The 24888-nt window shown below is 37.4% G+C and overlaps 1 protein-coding gene across 5 annotated transcripts in view; it reads right to left on the bottom strand.

Annotated features, from left to right (window-relative positions):
- The window catches only part of SSBP2 (single stranded DNA binding protein 2), a 307829-nt gene extending 283175 nt beyond the window's left edge, over positions 1 to 24654 (bottom strand). For 2 of the 5 annotated variants that reach the window (XM_078448406.1, XM_060637756.2), the window contains exon 1: positions 24363 to 24638. In XM_078448406.1, the coding sequence (XP_078304532.1) occupies positions 24363 to 24424 (62 nt within the window). In that variant the 5' untranslated portion in view covers positions 24425 to 24638. Of the gene's footprint in view, positions 1 to 24362 lie in introns of all 5 variants that reach the window. The other 3 variants (XM_078448416.1, XM_060637755.2, XM_078448409.2) reach the window with 3 other exon arrangements.
- Between the last annotated feature and the right edge of the window lie 234 nt (positions 24655 to 24888).

Raw genomic sequence — 24888 nt, 5'->3', positions numbered from 1 at the left:
CAAAAATGCTGATTTAAAGCGGCACATGTTATAGCAGTGCTATCAACAATAGCCAAATTATGGAAAGAGCCCAAATGTCCATCAACAGATCAATGGTTAAAGAAAATGTGGTGCGTATATATATATACATATATATATATATATATATCCCGTTGTATATATATATGTATGTATATATGTACATATGTATATATGTACATACGTATATATGTACATACGTGTATATGTATACGTATATATATATTGCATTGTGTGTGTGTATAGACATATATACATATATGGAATGTTACTTGGCAATGGAATATTACTTGGCAATCAAAAAGAATGAAATCTTGCTATTTGCAACAACATGGATGGAAGTAGAGTGTATTATACTAAGTGAAGTCAGAGAAAGATAAATACATGATTTCACTCATAGGTGGAATTTAAGAAACACAACAGATGAACATAAGTGAAGCGAAGGGAAAAAAAGATAAAAACAAGAGAGGGAGGCAAACCATAAAAGACTATTAAACACAGAATAAACTAAGGGTTGCTGGGAGGGAGGTGGGTGGGGGTATGGGCTAAATGGGTGATGGGCATTAAGGAGTGCACTTGTTGAGATGAGCACTGGGTGTTATATGGAAGTTATGAATCACTGGGTTCTACTGATACCAATACTATACTGTATGTTAACTAACTTCATTTAAATTTAAAAAAATAAGTTATAGAAACTTGATGTACAACACAGTAATTATAGTTAATAATACTGTATTACACACTTGAAAGTTACTAGAGAGATCTTAAATGTTCTCACAAAATGGTAACTATATGAAGTGATACAGGTGTTAGCTAACACTATGGTGGTAATCATTTTGCAATATATGAGTATATAAAATCAGCATGTTGTACACTTTAAACTTTCACAATATTATATGTCAATTATATCTCCATAAAGCTGAGGAGAAAAACTATACTAATTATGCTGGGATAACAAGACATGTAAAAATAAACAGAGGGGCATCTAGGTGGCTCAGTCAGTTAAGCATCCGACTCCTGATTTCTGCTCAGGTCATGGTCCCAAGGTTTCATGAGTTCTAGTCCTATGTCAAGCTCTGTGTGCCAAGTGTGAAGAGCCTGCTTGGGATTCTCTGTCTCCCTCTCTCTCTGGCCCTTCCCCACTCATGCTCTATCTCTCTCAAAATAAATAAACTTTAAAAATAATAAATAAATACATACATACATACTTACCAAGGACCAACTATGTGCAAAGTGACTAAGGACTCAAGGGTAAATGAGATAAACATAGTCTCTGCATTCTTGGAGTTTGAAGTCTACTAATTATTAATTAATTTCACTCTGTCTTATAGGAGAGAGACTTAGGCAAGGATCAGATCATTCATGGTCCTACAGGCCACAATAAAAAGTTTGAGTTTAATCTAAATGTAATGAGGAGTGTGACACGACAAGATAGATGATTTAAATGCACCAAGTATATCAGGAATCACAGACTTTTTTTTTATTATTTTGTAGAGTTAACATTGATTAATTAGACTTAGAGCTTCCATCCCAAAACAAAAGCAGCAGCAACAATGATACACAGCAATGATTTTCAAAGTTTTGTCAAAAGGAATAGCACTTTTCTTTTTTAATATAACATTTCTTGGGACACCTGGGTGGCTCAGTCAAACATCCGACTCTTCATTTCAGGAGTTCATGATCTCACAGTTCATGAGCTTGAGCCCCATGTCAGGCTCTGTGCTGACAGCAGGGACCTGCTTGGGATTCTCTCTCTCCCTTTCTCTGCCCTTCCCCATTTGCACATGTGCCCTCTCTCTCCCTCTCATTCTCTCTCTCAAAATAAATAAACACTAAAAAACCATTTCTTATGCCACATTAAATAGAAACATTAGTAATGGAGCCACTTTAAGATGGCCTGATTTCATACTATGTCACCTCCTTCAGTTCTTTCAGGAAAAGTGTATGGAAACACAGCTACAGAATTAAGAACATTGGCCTAGAAATCAGAAGATTTCAGTCCTAGTCCTGACAATGACTTCACAGCAAAGTAACTTTGTGCATGTCATTTGAAGTCTTCAGTCTCAACTTCTCCTGTATTAAAATAGAGATAAATCTGACATGCTTACCACACACAATAGTAGTGTGGATCAAAAGTGATAGTGTTGGGGGCATCTAGGTGGCTCAGTCAGTTGAGTGTCAGATTTCAGCTCAGGTCATGATCTCATCTCAGGTCATGATCTCACAGTTCGTAAGTTCAAGTCCTAAATTGGGCTTGTTGCTGTCAATGCAGAGCCTGCTTCAGATCCTCTGTTCCCCTCTCTTTCTGCCCCTCCCCTGCTCACATGTACCTGCTCTCTCTCTCCCTCTCTCTTAAAAATAAATAAAAGATTAGAAAAAAAGAAAAAAAGTGATAATGTTGAAAGGGGAGGGTTGTCACCAACCAGACTATCAACTGGAAACTACATATTTTATTGCTTATGAAATAAATTCTTTTTGCTTGATTGATGTCCAAATCATATTGAACAATTAAGGCCCCCAAGCATGAATTAAGTTTTGCAAAAGGTCAAGGCAATTTATAAACTGGTAGATGTGGGGGTACCTGGCTGGCTCAGTTGGCAGAATATGCAACTCTTGATCTTGAGGTTGTGAGTTTGAACCCCACATTGGGTATAGAGATCACTTAATAAAATCTGAAAGGAAGGAAGGAAGGAAGGAAGAAAGAAAAGAAAGGAAATTGGTAGGTGTGGCATTAAACAGAAACCATACATTTACTGAATCCTATGAGGTCCCATGCAATGTTATAACCAATTGCAAAGAATAACCAAATTTGGTTTTTAATGGAAAATGTTATTTATCTTTTAATTACTTAGTGAGTTACAAAAAGTCAGTGAGTTAATAAAAGAGTAAATAATATACTCTTAGATTTCTCAATGCTTTCAACACATTAAACTTATTTACTTCCTATAAATCACTGAGTTAGGCTGTATTTTTTTTTTTTTTGGTTGTATTTGTCCTTAAATATTTCATCTGAACTATCCTAGCTTCAGATACATTAGATTCTCTCTTTTTAAGAGGAGAAAGTAGGTGATGGGCATTGAGGAGGGCACCTGTTGGGATGAGCACTGGGTGTTGTATGGAAACCAATCTGACAATAAATAATTCTTTAAAAAAAAAAGGAAAAAAGAAATACCTCAAAGATAGACATTCTCAAGCAGTTAGACAATGCAAAATAACAAATCTCCAATGCAGTAGTTATAGAGACTGTGTGTGTGTGTGTGTGTGTGTGTGTGTGTACATGCATATAAACGTGTGTGTGTGTGTGTGTGTGTGTATATATATATATATATATATATATATATATATATATATATATGGCAAGTTGGATAGACCTATGGGGCTGGAGTTGTAGAAATGGGGCATGAAAGTAGATAAGAACAAATGAATGAGTGAATGAATGTGAATTAAATAGCAGAAAGGCCTGAGATGGATCAAAGATGATACTGTGCCACAAACTGAGGAATATTATTAACTTGGACCTCTATAATTATGACAAAAATAAATAAATGCACAGTTACAGAGATAAATGCACCAAATGTTATAATTTAAAATATCAAATTCTAAATGAATGATTGGCTCAATATTATCAATCTTTCTTTTTAAAAGATTTTTTTAAAAGGGTAATAGTTTTAGAAAATATAGGTACATAAAATAAATGTTGATAGTCACGAGAGAGACACCAAAAAAAAAAAAAGAAAAAAGAAAAAAAGACTGGCTTTTTCTATGGATTGGTTGTTTTTTAGTTGAGTGAGATGTTGTATTTCTGTTCTGTCACATGAAAAGGCATCAAAATTAACTTGGCATCACCAAACTATACAACTCCTATCAAGTACACACTTTTCAGTGTATTTGAAAACAAATGCCTTACTCTCACTATTGAAAACCAGCCACAGAATAATTGTATATTTTTGAAAGAGAGGGAGAGAGAGCACACCAGTGCATGGGGGAGGAGCAGAGGGGGAGGGAGAGAGAAAATCTCAAACAGGCTCCACACTCAGTGCAGAGCCCAACTCAGGCTGGATCTCACAAAAGTAAGATCATGACCTGAGCTTAAATCAAGAGTTGGTTACTTAAATGACTGAGCCACCCAGGCACCCCCAAATAATTGTATTTTAAGACATTTTACAGAGGTTTCTGGGTGGCTTAGTGGGTTAAGCAACCAACTCTTGGTTTTGGCTCGGGTCTTGATCTCAGGGGTTTGTGGGATCAAGCCTTCCCACCCTGCACTGACAGCTAGGAGCCTTCTGAAGATTCTCTCTCTCCCTCTCTGCCCCTCTCCCATATATGCGTGCATTCTCTCTCTCTCAAAATAAATAAACTTAAAAAGAAAAAAAGACATTTCACATAGTCAAAAACATGTAATTCTAAAAGTGCGCAAGCTTATTTGAATTTTATCTCTATTGAAAAGTGTACTTCTCATTCAGAGTGACAAACTGAAATACACTTATTCCGTGCTACCATAATTCTCATTTATATCTTATCTTTTAACTTTCTATCATTGACTAGATTTTTTAAAGAAAAACAATCTTCTGATAGTAAAGAAAAAAAAAACTAGTTTTTTTATAGCTCAGGCCAAAACTAGTAGAAACTCAGGCTACTGTTAAGCAATAATTTCAGTAGTTTCACTTTGGATGACAAACTAAAATAGTGAACATTTTACATCATGTTATTCTTCACTGAAAATGTATTTAATAAACAAAAATGAAATCGCTTCTAAATAGTATTTTTGCATGTGGTAAAAAAAATACATAACATAAAATTTACCATCTTAACCATCTTTAAGTGTACAGTAAGTAGTACTGAGTATATTCACATGGTTGTGAAACATCTCCAGAATTTTTTCATCTAGTAACACTGAAATTCTATATCCATTAAAAAACAAATGTTTGATGGAAAAAGTGTTCACATATATTCTATAAATACTGAAATGTATGACCTTAAGTTTCTAACTGCTTAATCCTCAGATTCTTTGTGGATAAAACAGTGTAACATCTACCTCATTCGGACTGCAAGATGATGATGAAGTCGTTACTTTAATATCTTATTTTCCTTAGGTCATTCAAGTATGTTAATAGTTTATCAAGAAATTATACATTAACCCTTTATCTTTTTTAGATGACCAGATTTAAAAAGTAATGATTGATATTTTCATAGAGTAGAATTATTGCCTTAAAGAAGTAATCACAACAGTCCAGGTGATTGCAAAGCCAAATGAATCTTTGGCAATATCCTATGGAAAAGTATCTTTACTTATGCCAAGCAAGGGTGAAAGATTTCCTGGCTGCCTTAATAAGCTTCAGGCAGTAATGCTTATCCATTTCAAGTGTTCCAGTAACCATCCCAGTAAAGAACTTTAAAAAATAGAAAGTCATCTACCTTATCCAAACACAGTTCAGTTAATGTGATTTTTTTCCATTTCCAGGTTTCAACACATCTATAGAAGAAACCATCATCCAAGTTAGAACATATCCTTTCCCCTTCCTTTAGAAACAATGAACCAGTTATTTGTAGATTACTTGGGAGGGATAATATCCACGACTTTGTTTCTCTCGTCCCTGTTGGTTCTATGTAACTTGGGAAGATGATAAGATAAAACCCAAAACAGAATTTTCTTATATTACAACATTAATTTAAATAGAAAAATGAGAAGTTCTATCTTCAAGGATTTAAAACTGGTTCCAAAAGATCATCTTTGAGGGGTGCTGGGTGAGCATCGGATTCTTGATTTCAAGGTCATGATCTCATGCTTCCTGGGTTCGAGCCCTGAGTCAGGCTTGGGCTCTGCACTGATAGTACCAAGCCTGCTTGGGATTCTCTCTCTCTCCCTCTCTCACTGTCTCTCACTGGCTCACATTCAGCCCCCCCAGCTTTCTACCCTCCTCCCCACAAGTAAATAAACTTTAAAAAATGGTCTTTGATTTGATCTTATGTCAAATCAAGATTATCTCTGATATCATTCACTTATGTGAATTAGAAAGTCTTAATAGTAATCCTTACAAAGCTACATCAAAAGTAGAAAAACATAATCAGAACCATAATATAAAACGATTTTAAACAAGAACATCCAAAAATCAATGATATATGATGTTAAACCATTTGGCTCTTCAATTTTTTCTTAATTCTTTTTTCTCAGTTTGTAAATATGAAAACATAATTCTCTTTTTTCAAAATAAAGTGGTAATCCATGACCCATAGTATGGATAAATACTATATAAACATGTATTAAAAATTACTGGCCTTTATGGAACAAAGTTATAATTTATATTCTGGAATTCAACACATGCAATAAATACTGATGCCAATGTACTCTGTAAGTTTACTCTTAGTATCTTGCAAATAATGTGCTTAATTTTTAATTTAATTTTTAAATAAAATACTTTTACATGTTCAACTTCCTATCAAAACTCTACCAAGATTAAATGGAATCTCTCAAACTTAATTTTTTGAACTAATCTCTACATCACAATCTACCAGAAGAAATGACAACTTGCTTGTTTTTCCTGTTTTGTTGCTTTTTATGAGAACTTCCCTTTTTACAGGTACAATAAATTACATATGCAAATAAATAAAGGCAAAACAAGCAATCTGAACACTGTCAAACCACAAAGCTGCTTTTGGCATAAAGCTCTGCAGCCTGGTTACTTTGAAAGATTCATATATAAGAAACCCTGACTACAGGTAAAATTGAGTTTTATGCAGATACACCTATCACTAAAATAGAATATCTTATGCCCTTTGTAGTTTAAAAAAAAAAAAAAAAAAAAAAAAAAAGCACTCCCTCCAGTCAGCTATTTTAGCAGCCTAGTACATTGCTATAAGTTATCTCTTGTCATTTTAGACAATTAGGAAACAGCACATTCAAAAAGCATTCAACTTCTGCCTTTAAAAAAGTTAAATGAATAATTCTCTCATCACTGGAAGAAAAGAAGTCTTAGAAAGTAATTCTAAATTACAAGACCCTCCAATTTGGATCAAAATATTTAAATTTCTAAAATATTCTAATAAACTTGTTAAAACTGTAGCCTTCTTTGTCAAGCAAAATAAATACATCTAGAATCTCCCAATAATAGACAAAGGTCTTCCTGAGTTCATTTTAATGTCAAACAACAAGATAAAAATACTATCAATCAGCAAGATAAAATACTATCAGTCACCAACACTACATATATATATATATATATATATATATATACACACACACACACATATATATACACACATATATATGTGTATATATGTATGTGTGTGTGTGTGTGTGTGTGTATATATATATATATATATATATATATATATATATATATATAAACACCCCAACAATCTCAGTATTCCATTGAATGAAAAATGTAACTTGGAAATTAGCCAGAGGAGAACTAGTCATATAGTAGTAGACACAGAGGGAATAAAGAGGGCTCCCATGACTTTCAGACATCAGAAAAATGAGTCTCCTTTGCTCATAATAAATTATGATTATAGGGATCCCCATCAATACATCAACAGCTGGAAGAGAAGGTCAGAAACCCCCAATTCAGCCACACAAGTAGTAATTCATTAGACTTAAAATTGAAATATTCTCACTGATAAGCTATATATTTCACATAATATCAGTTTATTAGAATTTACCTAAAGTAGACTATTTTATTTAAAATCAAACAAGTTCAAGAATTGTCCTTTATAGTGTCTTCCAACTTTGCTAATGGATCTTATTTGTTAAGAAATCTAAGTAATTATTAACCCTAGATTTTTAATGATTCCTTTCCTCTCTATATATAACTCATTCTGATCTGCCCAAATGTCACAATTTTAGGCAGCATTTGCCAGAAGCAATATAGCTTAGGAAACTGAAAGATCTCCCAAAGCATGTGACAGTGGCTACATTTTGTCAGAATAGGGCCTGAGCCGAAATCAAGTCAGATGCTCAACTGACTGAGCCACCCAGGGCCCCAAGAATGATATTTTCTGATTAGAATTGATAATTTAGACTATTTTATTTGGGCTAAAGCTACTTAAATGAGTTGGTAGATAACACGGAGAAGCAAAATCCTGTTACTTTGTACCTGTACCTGTTACTTTGCCTTTATAATTTCTTCAACACATAGGTAAAAAGATCATTGTTTAATTTATGTATTACTTCCACAATAACCGTAAGCAAGAAAAAAATGTAATAAAATAGACAACATAGCAAAGTATCTCAAAGCCATCTTTAATAATTTAAAGGCCTGGTAAACCTAAAATAAGATATTTTTCACCTTGGTTTTTGTTTAGTTCAATGCAAGCATCTCCCTCCCTCAACTGTAATTTAAATGACAGCAGGCTACTACTACACAACATAAGTAACTTACATATTTCAAAGTTCCTAGCCTTGGCAAGAGGAGAAGCAAAACAGATAATGAGAAGTATATCCATAGTATAAATTCTTACTATGCACCATATAAGCAACCAACCAGCAAAGGTAAATGGACTTACTACATACAGAGCCTCATGAATTTAAGTAGATTTTTCTATATTTAATAAGCACTTATAAAGAAAACATTCAAAGATGGTAGGCTATACAATCTTTAAGCCAGGACCATCATTGCCTCTCCAATCTACAATTGGTTACTTTCTAATTCATATCAAGACCACTGCCCTTACTGGAAGATCTTTCAAATAAATGCCACTTTATTCAAGTTCCCACAAGAAAAATCAAATTGACCTGCATATGCTCTTCATTGTTGATTTTACCTGAATGCAAGCATTGCTATATTAATGACCAAGGGAAAGTACTTTGGGATTTTGCTTAGAACAGCAATGGTTGTAAACTTTAATTCATCTCATGCTGGATGTTGTGAATTATATAAAATACATATTGACAAAACTTAATATATCTTTTAACTATATAACAAAAAAATAAATAACAACCCTAATCCTATCAGTTACATTTCAAACCTCTAATAAAACAGTAATGAGATTTATGTAAAAGGCAATTATGCTATTAATGATATGTTACACAGGACTTATTCTAACTTATACTTTAAAAATTAACTGAAGGTGTGCCTGGGTGGCTCAGTCACTTGAGTATCTGACTTCAGTTCAGGTCATGATCTCACAGTTTGTGAGTTCAGGCCCCACATGGGGCTCTGTGCTGACAGCTCAGAGCCTGGAGCCTGTCAGATTGTGTGTGTGTGTCTCTCTCTCTGCCCCTCCCCTGCTCGCGCTCTGTCTCCCTCTGTATCAAAAATTGAAAAATAAAACAAAATAAAAATAATAAATAAAAATTAACTGAAATATACTTTTAAATAAGTAATAATATGGAATTAGTGTTTTACAAATATTTCACAACATATTTTGTAAACCTGCCTGTTGACAGTGCAAAAGTGTTACAAATTTTATTGTGAAATGTTACATAAAAATGGAAGATCAATAATAAACCATACTTCATATCATTTCAATATGTCCATTGCTTTCCTCTGAGCTTACGTTTGTCCTGTTAAAACTAACAAAACATATTTATCAACTCATCTGTGCGTTATTACATCTGGGTAAAATGGAATTGGCATTTTTTAACATCTGGGACGACTTTCCTGTTTTCACAAGGGTAGAGAGTAAACTCTGTTCAAGTTACTTCCCTGCTTAAAAACCTTAGAGTGAGGGGCACCTGAGTGGCTCTGTCTGTTAAGCAGCTGACCTCAGCTCAGGTCATGACTTCACCTCAGGTTATGATCTCACCGTTAGTGAGCTCCAGCCTTGCATTGCTGTCAGGACAGAGCCTGCTTCAGATCCTTTCCCTCTCTCTGCCCCTCTCCCACTCATTTACACTCACGCATGTTCGTTCTCTCTCTCTCTCTCTCTCTCTCTCTCTCTCTCTCTCTCTCTCTCTCTCAAAAATAAAGTAAGAAACCTTATAGTGGATCCCAAATAGCCTCAAGATGAACACAGAATTGTTAGCCTAGCTTTCAGAAGCTTGCCTTAGCTGATCAATGTAGCTTCCCCCACCTCTCCAAAATCACCCCTCCCCACCCACACAACTAAAGTACTAATGAAACTTTGTTTCTAGAAAACTTCTTTACAAGATGACAGAATCAAATAGCGTCCCCCTACTAACACCTGCACATACAAAATTAGCCAAGTAAAAAATCTCAATCTTTCTGTACTTAGTCTTTTCTCTGCTTCCTTTCTCAAGTGAGGCTGTCCACATTTGATGTCTCCACCTTCCTTCTTTATATTCAATTCCTTAAAACACTGCATGTTAGCTTAGGTCCACTCCAGTGAAACTATTCTCCCTAAATTCGCAGATAATCTCTTATTCTAAAAATTGGACCCTTGTTTAACCTCCTCATTCATTCTACTATATAACTGGCATAACTCAGTAACTCAGGCCTCCATTCACCAAAGTCCCCTTCCTTGACCTCTGGGACACCAGTCCTTAGGAGTTTCCCTCTCATCTCCTTGGTATTCCTTTTCAGTCTGCCTCAAATTCCTCTTCCACTTGTCCCTTAAATATTCCCTAAAGTTCCATCTGTGGTCTCTTCACACTTTCTCCCTGGACATTCCCATGAAGGATGATTTCATTCCCATCTCACAGCTTTAACTGATTATACTAGTGAAGAAAATTAGGCCATGTATAAGGAAGAAAACCAATTTCTGCTGCTAAATGTTGAGGGGCTGAGGGTGCACAGTATGTGTGCAGCTTCTGGGGTGCTGGTGAAGTTTTTTCTTGATGTGGGTATTTGGTCATGCTGCTGTGTTCAGTTAGTGAAAATTCATCAACCTATACACATATGATATGGGCACTTTTCTTGCATGAATGTCATACTTCAATAAAGTTTTTTTTTCGGGGGGGGGCACAAGTGAATGAGGGACAGAGAGAGAAGAAGAGGAAGAAAGACAGAACTGGGGCTCACCCAAAGCAGGGCTCATGCTTACCCCAAGGGGGGCTTGAACTCATGAACCATGAGATCATGACCTGAGCCAAAGTCAGATGCTTAACCCACTAAGCCACCCAAGCACCCCTAAAGTTTTTTGTTTTTTTTTTAAGAGACAAAGAATGAGCTATACCTGAGTTCAGATTCCTGGTTTGACATGTGTGACTTGGCTAACTTACTTATCTTATTAAAGCTTTAGTTTCCTCATCAAAATGGAGAGAATACTACCAATTTCACGGCACTGGTTAAAGAATGACATAAAATATAAACAAAGGTGTCTGGCACAATGCTTGAAACACAGGTACCTTATGCTTACAAGTGTTACTTCTCTTTCCCCATCCTTTCTTGATTTTGTACCTCCAGCATAGAAACCTCCCTACACTCCCAGCCCAGCTCAAGAACGACACATCTGATTTCCTCTGAACATGCTCCATCTCTAGGTATGAATGGCACCTCAAACTGAACTCATCATCTTCTTCCTTACACCTCCTATCTGTTGTTCCTTCTGTAGTCCCTCCAAGGCTATGAATGAAACTTCTATCCATAATTACAGCCATCTTAAAAATTCTAATGTTTTCACATTTAAGTCACCAAGTCCTCTGTATTCTCTATCCTCAGACATCTGCTGGACTGCCACTAGGGTAGAAACATGATATATTATTACCACAGCTTACTTATTACAATAGATTTCTAACATTTCTGTCTCACCCTTTACCCCACCTTCCATATTACTTCCAGAATGATTCTTCTAAAATGTACATCAGATGATGTCACTTTTCTGCTTAAAATTGCTTCTCTCTCAGGTCAAGCTGTCATTCAAAGTCATTCTTGAAATAGCTCCTGTTTAACTAGCCAGACATATCTGGCAGCCTATCTTACACCTATTCTACAGCATATCCAGTCATACCAAACTTTCTTATAGTTCACCGAATATAGCATACTCCTTAATACTTTCCTGCTTCTGTACATGTTTCTCTCACTTCCTAGAATACTCTTTACTCTGTGCCCCCATCGAACTCAAATGTGGCTAATGCTTATTTCTTGTTTAATAAACATCCTCTTAGGAATATCTCCTGAGAATATCATAGCCCTATGCTGGATTCATGCCTCTTTTCAGAATTCCCATGCACCTTCTACATATGCATAGTGCTTGTTTCCTAGCAAGGTAACATGAGTTCCCTCATGTGATTGCTTCAGCTGCACATAAACTTAAAAAAAAAAAACAACAAAAAAACGGGACCAATAGTTGAGTCCCATCTGGAAAGTAAAGTCCTGGTGGGCAGAGACTGCATTGTTATTCAGATCTGATTCAGGAGGATCAAGGTAAGCTGACAAAGAGAGACAGTTAACATTTCTTTCATTTTTTTTTTAAGTTTATTTATTTATTTTGAGAAAGAAGGAGAGCAAGAGCATGTGAGCTTGAGGGGGTTAGGGGCAGAAAGGGAGAGAAAGAATCCCAAGCAGGTTCCACACTGTCAGTGCAGAGCCTAATGCGGGGCTGGATCTTATGAACCATGAGATCAAGACCTGAGATGAAACCAAGAGTCAGACGCTTAACCCACTGAGCCACTCAAGCACCCCAAACAGATCTACTCTCTACCCTTTCTGTCCTGCTGTGACCTAAGAGGCTGATCTCTAAAGAGTATATTATCTCATTTCCCTTGACATCTGGACTCCAGTTGGGTTCTACAGAAAGGAGGCATCAGCTTATCAGATGGCAGGAATAGAGAGAAGATCTCTTCCCTGCTGGGCCTTCAGCCTCTATTTACAGGGGGTTTGACAGTGGCTGTGGCCCTCTTCATAAAATCTCAGGTCCAGGAGGGTGGTCTTTCTGCAATGACCATAGCACTCACCAGATTGTGGTAGATTGCCCCCTTTCCCCTTCAGAACTAAGAGGGGTAGGGGCGCCTGGGTGGCTCAGTCGGTTAAGTGTCCGACTTCAGCTCAGGTCACGATCTCACGGCCCATGAGTTCGAGCCCCGCGTCAGGCTCTGGGCTGATGGCTCAAAGCCTGGAGCCTGCTTCCGGTTCTGTGTCTCCCTCTCTCCCTGCCCCTCCCCCATTCATGCTCTGTCTCTCTCTCTCTCTCTCTCAAAAATAAATAAACGTTAAAAAAAATTATTTTTTTTTAAAAAAAGAAATAAGAGGGGTAAAGCTTCCCTTGTTGCTAACTCCTGGGTGTCCCTCCATCCCTGGTGGGTTTTAATCTTAAACATACTTGCATTAAACTCTGTCCGGTTTTCCTTTTGAAGGAGCAATCCTGCTGGGGATCAAGCTAATACAAACACAGAAATATTTGGCAACTAACAACATTTTTGCCAATGCTTGCTATGAGTTCTCTGGCTAATGATATACTCATCCTATGGAAAAGCATCAGCACCCTTTAATGTTTAATACAGACTTGCCTACACTCAAATCTTTTTGATCCTGAATTTATAAATCCAACTCACTTACATAATTGACCCAGCACCAATTTGAATTCAAAATGAATTATTAAGTCATTTCCCAAGATGAACTCCTACCTAAAAACTATTCCCACTATATACACATACACACACACATATATTGTGTGCATGTATTCGATGGTAAGAAACTTCACTTAACTTTTTCCATTACAGTATTTCTAAATGAAAGAATAACCATATCAGTCTCTCAGTTTAAATCAAGATTTTAAAAATGCTAATTGAAATACTTTTAATAGCTTCATAATAACTACTACTGCTTAAATGCACTAAATAAAGCATAATCATCACATAATTTTAATCCAGTTATAAATGACAAGCAGCTCATGATGCTGTAAAAATTGAACAAAGGAAATGTTTCTATTTTTCTAATATTTAGTACTATAGAAATGTACTATAGTACTATAGTACTAGACTCAGTATGGTTGTACTGTTGTTCCTAGAGCACATGGAACTTTCCAGATGCCCTAGCCAAAAAAACAAACAAAAAACCAACAAGTCATATGCTGGTTGGAAGACTCATAATTAGAGAAGAAAGTTTTTTTTGAGACATTACATATTCCTCATCTGTTTATTTCTGACTCTAAAATTTACTAAGGACAGCAATTTATGCCAGATTACTTCACCTCTACATACAACAAGAATGGAGAAAATGCTTTACCTGAAATTACAACCTGAGCACCTAATTGGCATCTTCCTCTGACAAGCATTACATTCAAGTTGTTAAATCTCAGATACCACATAAAGAATTTGGATCTATCTGTGGAGTACTTTTGGTAGCTATATAATTCTGCCAACCTTTTTGGCAGATGTAAAACGCTTTCCTTAACGTCTCTCTTTTCTATTGCATCCCACCCCAACTAAAAATGATGGATATATGAGAAGAGAACTAACCAAACTCCCTCCCACTCCCCACCCTCACAACTCCCATTATTTTTCCCATTATTAAGCAATGAAACACTCAGGCAAAATGGTTAAAATTGGCACTGAAGGAAGAAACCTGAATTTGAATCCAGACGATGCAACTTACTAAGGCCTTGGACAAAGTATATAACTTCACTGAGACTCTGTTCATATGTAAAATGAAAATTATACCTACTTTATGAAGGTGCTAAGGATTTAAACAAAAAAAAAAAAAAGAAAAAAAAAGGCCAGACACAAAAAGACAAATATTGCATGGTTCCACTCATACACGTACCTACAGTAGTCAAATTCATGTGACAAAAAATAGAATGGTGGTTGCCAGAGGCTGGTGGAAGGGGAAGTGGGTAGTTATTTAATAGGTACAGAGTTTCAGTTTGGGGCGATGAAAAAGTTCTAGAGGTGGATGGTGGTGATGGTTGCATAACAATGTGAATGTGCCATTAAAACGTACACCTAAAACTTGTTAAAACGGTAAATTTTATGTTGTACTATTTTATCACGATAAAAAAAAACAAGAGAATAGTCTATCATTAATCCATATCAAGACTTTCCCTTCCTTATTACAGAGGTTCCCTCTCCCTATTGCTATTCCAGCTCTCCAAATCAAAGCTAACTGGTAAAGGAATAGAGAAGAGTTCCTTCATCAAAGAGCCTAAATGTTCATAAATTAGAAATCCAACCTACCCCAAATTCCAAACCAACTTCTGTAACAAAAGCATAAGGATTCAAATCAAAATCAGGTTTTATTTATAATGTAGCATTCTTGGAGTTAAATAATTGTGTAAGATTGTGTTTAACTCATACTATAACAATATTTTTCATTTAACCAAACTACTGATATATACTTTTAACTATTATTTAATCCATGATTCTAGGTTTAATCAAACCCATACATAAGCCTTCTTAAAATATACATTAATCTCTCATTTTAAAAGAGGTAGCCATAGTATAATAAAAGAAACACTGACCCTGGAACCAAAAGAAAATCTAAATATGCCTCACTTCTCCCACATCTCTATTACCCTACCTGAGTAAGAATTTCTACCTATAAATATCAAGAGTCAATGAGAATTATCATCTATTTCACAGAATTATTATGAGACTTCAATAAAACAATGTATATTAAAATACCTTGAAACTATAAAGTATAATTCTGTTTATATTATTAAATTTGTTGAAATAACAAGAAAAGGAGATTATTCTCCTTATTAATTGAAAATTCATATTAAAAATTCATATTAAAAATACACACATTTCTCTGAGTAATAGGTAGTCTCCTATAGTCCTGAAATTCACAAAATAACCACTAAATTCCCACATTATAGAAAACTCTTCTTTAGAAATTACCTCACAACACTGGTACCAAATATTAGAATATTGAAAAGAAAATAAACCAGATATAGTGACATCCTGTTATGATATTTTTATAATTGGTTACATCCTGAATCCATTTATTCCACAAATACCTAATCAGAATTCCAAGCACTATGCTAAGCAGTAGGAATACACCTGAGAAGATGACACTGTGGCTCTTGGCCTCAGAGAGGTTCCAATCTAACCTGGAGAGGAGACATTAAACAAAACATCATACAAATAATTCATTAATTTATGATGGATGTGAAAAGGAAAAGGAGAGGTTGCATAAATAAGAGGGTCTAATCCAACCTGGGAAATTTATGAGAAATAATTACACCAGTTGTACCATCCTTTGCCAAAACAATAGGTTTTAAGTGTTTAATAAATCTTTGCTATTTCTATCAACATTATTATAAAAGCCATATGCTCCACTGTTCTTATTAGAACAAGTACATCCCTGCGTTCAGGAAATGAAAGACAGTCAATCAAAAACTAGACCCACCATCCAATTCCTCAGTAAAAAACAAAGCCAGGCTCTAGGAAGCAGCGGTTCTTTTTCCAAATTTGACTAATATTTTATAAATCTTTGATTAATTATGCTGATGCTAAAAGATTTCCTCAATTAGACCTATCTGAAATGCTCTAACCCTTAAACTTCTGATGACTGATACTTTAAATATTACTCAGGACCCTACTTCAATGTCTCCTTCTCTAAGAACCTTCCCCTGACTACCAAGTCTACCATCACCTCCCACTCACGGTCTATATTACTTTATTACTTTATTACTTTTTTTTTTTTTTAGCTCCTTTGACTATCTGAAGTTGCCTCCCACATTTATTTACTTGTTTATTATTATATGTTTTTCCTTCAACCTTGAAAGTAAGACCCATGAAAGGAGGGACCCATTGTATTTTCTCCATATCCTCAAGATACATCTTCCTGGCCAAAGATCTCCAGTTTTGTTTAGGCAGTTCAGGCAAAATGGAGACAAGGTTTCTGATTCAGAGGATGAAGATGACCTATTTAAACCAATTATAATAATCCCATTACCTTTGCCAGTAATTGGTTTAAAGTAGGGGTAGGAAATGTTGCAATTCTCTTCCACATGGCCTAAGAAGATATCTGCTAAGTAACTTCAAGGTTTTCTTCCTTAATTAATTAGACACAAGGAAAAACCTTACCCTTCTTCCTGCCTTTGACTTGGCTGCACGAGGAAGTGATACTGGGAATGGGGTGCAGGGATGTTGTGTTGATTGGAGGGAAATGATGAGGAATGATAAAGAAAATGATCCCTGATATTCTTGAGGCACTGAATCAACTCTGAAACTACCTCTTCCAGACATCCTGTTATGTGAGATTTATTTTTAAACCCTGATCAATTAAACCATTTTCTATCTCCTGTCTTAATACCTGCCGCCAAAAGCATGACAAACTCTTAAGCCTCTGTTTCTTATGTAACATTAACAGAAAATAGCACCTACAATCTAGTGGATTCTTGGAGGGATTAAATGAGACAATGCAAGTAAAGGGCCAAAACAAACAAAATACGCAAATGATAGCACTGCTGTCATTGTTAATATTAAAAAAAATAACTTTCTATGGCAAAACTCCACAAGCTCTTCATGAAGTATTTAGGATTTTATTTTACAGAAAACATTTATTTTAATCCTGTTTAAATAAAATCAAGTTTAATAGAATAATGAATTTACCTAGCTTTCTTCTATCAGTGAAGTAGCTTTGGTTCTTTCTCAAGCCTGAAGTAGGTAAATAAAAGAAGATTCAAGCCAAATATCAGATCACTAAAGAAAAATAACCATATCAATTTCAGGCAAGAGCCTGTTTTGAGCACCAACTCCTCTCTGAGCTTACATGGACAAAGCCACATATAACTTTTCATCTACTATTCTTACCTTCACAAATATTTCATCAGTATTTTGATATGGTTTAGATTATACTAATTAATAATTAAACGATATTAGTTATTGGGATGTCTAGGTGGGTCAGTAGGTTAAGCATCTGCTAGATTTCAGCTCAGGTCATTATCTCACGATTCATGAGATGGAGCCCCACATCGGGGTCTGTGCCAACAGTGTGGAGCTTGCTTGGGATTCTCTCTCTCCCCCTCTCTCTCTGTCCCTCCCCCACTCATTCTCTCTCCCTCCCTCTCTCTCTCTCTCTCTCTCTCTCTCCCCCCCCCCCCCCCTCAGTCCCTCTCTGTCTCTCTCAATAAACAAATTTTATTTTAAAACTATAATAGGTATTAAAACTGTCTTATACTTACAATTACAAAAAAATCCTTAAAAATAGGGAAAAAAGGATAAAATATTATACATCAGTCTCTACCATTTTTTCTGTGCCGAACTATTTATATGATATTCCATGAAGCAAAATTAATGCAGATCAAAAACAGGAGATTGCCAGGTCATTGGTTCAAGCTCACTCCAGCTGAATTGTGATGTGAAATGCTATGATGGCTCATTACTGCTGGAAAGCTGTTTAGGTCCTAAATGAAATAGAATCATCAAAATTCTTAAAGTAAAATGTGAGAGTAGTTTCGTGACTACTAAAAGTGACACCAACTGAAGTTTCTCTTTTAAAGATGAACAAGAAATGAATATTAATTCTTTCATTGCGTCGGAACTGTCCAGGTGCTTCTGAGTCCAGATAAATTTTTAGTTGTGTCAATATTCCAATAACATTATTAGCTCCACTTTTCAAAAATCTTTATTAACTTACTCTGACAAAAATTACCAGTTACCCATTATGACCAACCATAAATTTGGACAGCCTGCAAAGCTATTAAAAGTCACCTGGAAAAACCCTATTATTCCCTGGCTGGACCATTTTTCCACCTGTTTTTCAATGTCCTCACACAGTGAATAAGATAAACAGTTTGGGGGAGGTAAGAATAGCTTCTACTATTACTCTACCATTACTGAAAACAAGACATAAATTTTGATGGACCACTCTTCAGATCATTTTGGTAGTACACATAGGATTTTGGTATAACAGTCAAATAACTTTCACAGTCCTAGTCATATGAAGTTATACACAGATGTTAACAAAACCTTACAGGAATAGATGTTAAATATGTAAAATATATACAAAATTGGATAAGCAAATTTTAAAATCTAAATCCAAGCACTTATTTTTTATTCCAAACTCTCTTCAGGTATTAACAAATATATCTTATTCTATGGCTCCAATGCTATTTTAAGTCCTTCCCTAGGGAAACAATAAGTTATTAATAAAATTAACATTTTAGCATGTTTACAGAGGTTCACGTATTACAATTACAAACTAACGTCACCAGCATGCAAATGTTTCATCATTCCCATACCAATGTCAAAGCAATAATGTACATTACCCTAGTAGAGAATATCACTACATATTTCAAAAATAAAATTATAATTATCTTCACTACATATTTTTAAGCTATATATTCTGAGAAGTACGATCATGTCTTCTAAATCCAGTACATTAACCCTCAATCCTAAGCCCTAACATTAATGTAACAGTTGTGATCTCTATGGAAAAAAAAGATTCTAAATTCAAAATTATTTTTTCCCAAAGTTTACTTTTAACTCTAACCTATTGGGTTGAAATGTTAATAAACCGCAACCTAGGTATTTCAACCCCTACCCACAGAATGTGTTTTAATTTTAAAACAACATAATTCTCTTTTCTAGTAATAATTGAGAATGTGAGACACATTTGGTCCACTACTGCAGAGCAACTAAAATTTAACGATGTTTTCATCCTGATTTGGTTTTATATGGCGAACTGGTTCTAAAGACTGAGAATAAACTTTTCACGTTGCAGTGAAAACATACATTACAATATTAATACTATTTCTAAGAGCCAAAATAAATTTCTGGATAAACAATACTAAATTTTAACTCTCAACATCTTACATATTTTTTTTTCTTTAGGTTTGTTCCTTCAAAAATTGGTTTTTAGATTTTCCTACAATAATGGAAAAGAGATCAATCAAAAGAAAAACTCTCATAGGTATCTGGAAGAAACATCCTGAGGATTGGGAAGGGGGAGTCAATAAAATACAGAAAATTTCATTCCCCAAAAGGCTTGATTGAACTATGTTAACTGCCCATCAATCAAGTTTCTGAAGAGATTTGTATAACTTCACTTGTCTTAACTTTATTTCTGTCAGAAAGGAAGAAAGAAAAAAAAAAGTTTATAATTTTTTTAGGGGAGTAACAAAAAAAAAAAAAAGAGGGGAATAAAATGATGCTGACAGAGACTAACTCCTATAAACACTTCACTATATGGAGCAGTATTTAAATGTTCATTAGACTTTAACCACTTAAAAATGAGCATATGGTATTTGTTTCTTGGTATATTCAACTAAAAAAAGATTCATAATTGAAAAACCAAAGTTACTTTTCAGACAGAGACTCAGGTTAGATGCATAGTTTGATTTCTGTAGTTTCTCACAAGTTTACTTAATATGATGTCATTGTTTGGAATGTGCATCTTATGTTCAACTTTGCTTTATAGAAGATTCATCTCTCTGTTCTATTATATAATTTTATAAGATAAAATTAGTTTACGAAGAGAGTAGTATCACTACTCATCTATTTACAGGTGCCAGTTATTCTTTTAGTGGCAATGTGGCATACAGTGGGGCTTAAAGCTCAGTAACATTTCATACACCAATTGTTCACAGCTACAATGTCTTATCTCAAAACTTGAATGGTAAAACAAAATTCCTAGATGAAAAAAAAATGAACAAGCATCTTTCATTATTTTAGGCTTCCGACTTTTTACTCTTAAAATTTCTATGCCTTGCCCACAGTCTGTCAAAATGGAAGTTATAAGCATCAAGGTGCACCTAAGGTTGAGAATTCATATGTGATTAAATTTCTAAAGTGTGTTATATATGATTATGTAATACTGTTCTCTAAACCTGTAGCATTCTACCCTAGATCAGGAAGGCAATCTGGTACACTGAAAAATGTATCTTTCAGCTTTAACCACAGGTTCTAAAGTTAGAGAAATCGTTGTTGGAAACCCAACTAGCAATGTGTCCCTGGGTCTTCTTATTTAATTAAAAACAAAACAAAACAAAAAACACTACTATGTTGCAGAATTGTTGGGAGAATTAGAGAAAATATACAAAAAGCGCCAAGCACAGCGACAGGCACATAGAATAAGAAATAAATAATAATTACTGTTTTGTTGCCACTGGCTATGTTTGAAATACAACTAACCTAGAGAATGTGGAACTCAAACTTTCAAAGTCCCTATTTTGGAGGTCACTGAAATAATTTTTTTTTCCACACTGAAAGAAATTCCTTTGAGTCTAACGTCTTCATTTATTCAACAGTATTTATTCGGTGCTTCAGACTTATGAAAGCATTATTCTTAATGTCAAGGATACCTTAGAGAAGAAATAAGAAGCATCATCCCTTGCCCTCAAAAAACTTACATTTTAGAGGAAGCCAGACATTAGGCAAGCAATTACATAGTTACTTAATTACAATTGTGATCAGTGTTACAAAGAAAGCCTGCTAAAGTGGGAAATGACCTAACAGGATCAGAATTTAAATTTCTATACAAACATCCCACCTCCCACCAAGGGTTTTCAATCACTCCATCTACAATTAAACCTAAGCAAAATCTTTGTACAGACATGATCTGTCCCATCTTTAAAACAACAAAATAATTAACCTGACTCTGGCCATTTTTATGTTCAGAACTATATACTGAAACTACACCTGCTATATAAAACCTACAAATTAATTTCAAGTATTCCATATAGTGGGTTCTTAATGAAAGAGAAAGCAAAGATATAATAAGCAGTTGTCAGCTATCAGGCCATGAACTCATTAGAAAATACATTTCCTGACACATTACAAACCCAGTATTTTCATATACATCCCATTATTCATTTTAACTCATTTTTTAGAATGTTTTTATTAAAATACTTACATATTTATTACTGAAAAACAAATTATGTCTGTGATTTTTAAGATCAGAACAATTCTAATTTCCTTACTAAAAGAGAACTCTTCTTTGCTCAGCTACCTTTTAAATATGCCACCTTATGTTTTATTTTTAATCTGGTAATATCCACTTTAAAGACAACTTCAAGATTCTTATCTTCAGAAGTTAGCACACTGTTGTAGAACAGTGCCATTAAAGTCCCAAGTGAATAATAATAAAGGGGAAAACTGAAAGATCAAATCAATGCTCTCATCAAAATGAAACTAAGTTTATTGTATGAAATAGAATCTACCTCAATGTTTGTCTTAGATTTAAACAGCGTTCACCCAGAAATTAATGCAATAACAATTAACTCAGAGCAGTCATTGTCAGTTCCCCAAAAGTGGCCTCTTCATCTATATATAGTTCATAAGGCAAGCTAGTCCAGGATTCCTGCTGCCAATTATAATGAATGGAAGAAACATATTTAAATCAAATAGCACCATCTAGCAGAACCCTCACCACTTTGCTTACAAGAGTAGATGTTACTTGGTGTTCAGTTTGGTAGATTGGACAGCAAAAGTGGCAATTATTTTTCATGGCAGAATCACAGAATTAGGCTAGAAAGGACCACAGATACGTCACATTCTCATTTTTATCTCAGATAATTTTTTTTTTTTTTACAAAGTTATCAGGATACAGATTAGATTCAACTATTCCTGGAAATCTAACTAAAATCCAACATTACTTTGACTCTAAAATTCAACCACCCCGAAAGGTCTCAATACAGTTCAATTCCTTCACTCTCAGTAATATGAGATCCCAATACTCTGTAATCATTAAAACATCTTGTTTTTATCTTTTCAGGTCTATTATAACCAAATGATTAATGCACATAAATTGGGCTGTTATTTCAAAACTTAAGTTCTAGTAACTGCTATTTCTTAACAAGGCTATAATACTGTCTTTTGTATTTTTCATGGCACATCAACTAAATTCTAAATCTATCTCCTCAGAAAATACCTCTGGAAAACAAAACAAAACCAGCATCGCTCCGTTAATTTTGTTTGTTTTGCTACATCAAGGCCTGCCACCCCTAAATCCTACGGGAATTGTGTGTGTTGCTGCCAACACGAAGATTAGGAAACGTTCCCATCCCTAGGGCAAAAGAAACTTTCAGAAGCCTACTAACTCCCCAAAGCAAGGAGAGAAACTCGGTCGTCTCAGTTTTGGGTTTTTATTCAGGCAGCTACTTCCGAGCGCAAGGTAACCAAAGTAGCTCTTGAAAGATGCTCTCAGACTTTTCCCCCAGTCTGAACCCCCTCGGAAAGGCAGAGCGCGTTCAATGACAAGGATAAGCCTCAAACCTCAGAGTGGAGGTGGTTACTGGGAGTCACTGATCTGCTGCACAGAAAAGAAGGGTTCTTCCTCAGTGGTCACAGTTACTATTCGCTCTCATTTTTAGTAACAACCAAATCACCGTTACAAGTACGTAACGAATAGCAGCAAACAGCCCTGCTTCGCAGTGTGCCGTGACGGTGGCATCCCAGGACGGGAGGGGCTCTCTTCTCGCAGGCCTCCTCTGGGCTCCCACCGGAGTTAACACCTGTGTCTCCCCACTCAACGCTTCTCCCCTTCCGGCAAATCCCTTTTCGGACCACTGCTCCTAGCGCACCCCCAGACAAACCTCCTCCCGCCGGCCGCTGCAGCTCACACAACTCCCACTCCACGCGCCCCACGACCACCGCCCCTCGGGGACCGCCCCGCCCGGTGCCGAGGCAGCCGCGGCCCCCAGACGTTTGGGAGGGAGGCGGCAAGTCTCCAAAAAAAGTTCTCCAGCCGCCGCCACGGACTTGGGTCTGCTGCGACAGGCAGAAACACCAGCCTGCTCCAGCAGATCCCGCTCCTCGCCAGCACACTTTTCCTCCCCCAAGAACTCGGTCCTTCTTAGTCTCCCAAACTTCAGCGGCGCCCGACCACCCGGGTTCCGCTAGGCACGGGGCACCACGAACGCCCAGTCCCTCCGCGGGCTGGAAAAAGCCCGGACGCCCACCCAGCCCACGCCCGCACACGCCCTCCGCGCCCAGCGCGCGTCTCCGCGCCCCGCGGGGCCCCGCTCGGTCGCTCCGCGCCCGGCTTCCGCCCGCCGCGCGCCCGGCACCGCCGCCCTCGACTCGTCCGGCGATCCCGGCCCCAAATCCCGGTGCCGGAGCCCCGGCCGCAGCGCCCCTCGCGCTGCCTGCCCCGACCCCAGCCCGCCGCTCCAAACACCCACATTCCCACCGCGAGCCCTCCTCCACGCAGCTGCCCCCTCCCGCCCCCTCCGCGACCCTCGGCAGCGCTCTGGGTCCCCGCAGCCCCGGACCCCAGCTCTAAAGTTACTTTGTGAGGAGGTGAACCCGTAGGTTATTTCCCCCAATCACCCAAACAAGTTTCCGTCCTCGGCACCAGCACCGCCACCGCCCCCCAGCACACTCGTTCCCTCCCGCCGGCAGCCCCCCAAGGCCGCCCGCCCCGCGCGAGCACCTCCTGGGAAACAGCCGCTCCCCGCACCGCACGCCCCCACCTCGCGTACCCCTCCCCCTGCCAGCCCACCCCCGGCTCTCCCCGGGCGGAGAGTGTCTGGGTCTGTGTGTCTCCAAGAGAGTGTGCGAGTGCGTGCGTGTGTGTGCGCGCGTGTGAAGGCGGAGGTGGGTGAGAAGCGGAGACACTTACTTCTCCCGGGCCTGGCTGTCGGACGGGACGGCGCTGCTGTTACTCTTGCCTTTGCCGTACATGCTTGTGCCGAGAGCAGCTCCCACTGTCACGCACCTGTCAACCCATCACAGCCTCCCCGGGAACAGCCCCGTCCCCATGGCGACCCACGCAGCCACCCCCACTATTGGCCGCCCCACGCTAAAGCTCCGCCCCCTTCGCCCAGGCAACGCGCGAGACTGACAGGCCTCCTCCTCCCTCCGGCCTGCCGAAGCGCGCGGTGGCGGCTACAGCCTAAGCGGCAGTCTCCTCCCTCCTTCCCTCCCTCCCGGGTTCCCTCCCTCCTTCCCTCTCCGCTCTCCTCCCTCCTCCCGCTCTCTTTCCCCCCTCCCCCCTCCGAACCCCGGCGCAAGGGGGGAATTAGAAACTGCTCTAGAAGGATTTTAAACAACTGGCTGTTCTCTCTGCCGCCGCCCCTCCCCCCGCGCCGCCCGCGCTCGGCTCCTCACTGGAGAGAAGGCGCCGGGAGGAGGGGAAAGTGCGGCCT

Source organism: Panthera onca, chromosome A1 (genome assembly GCF_046562875.1).
Source record: "Panthera onca isolate mPanOnc1 chromosome A1, mPanOnc1 haplotype 2, whole genome shotgun sequence".
Classification (NCBI taxonomy): Eukaryota; Metazoa; Chordata; class Mammalia; order Carnivora; family Felidae; genus Panthera; species Panthera onca.
This window is presented reverse-complemented; position numbering and strand designations above follow the sequence as displayed.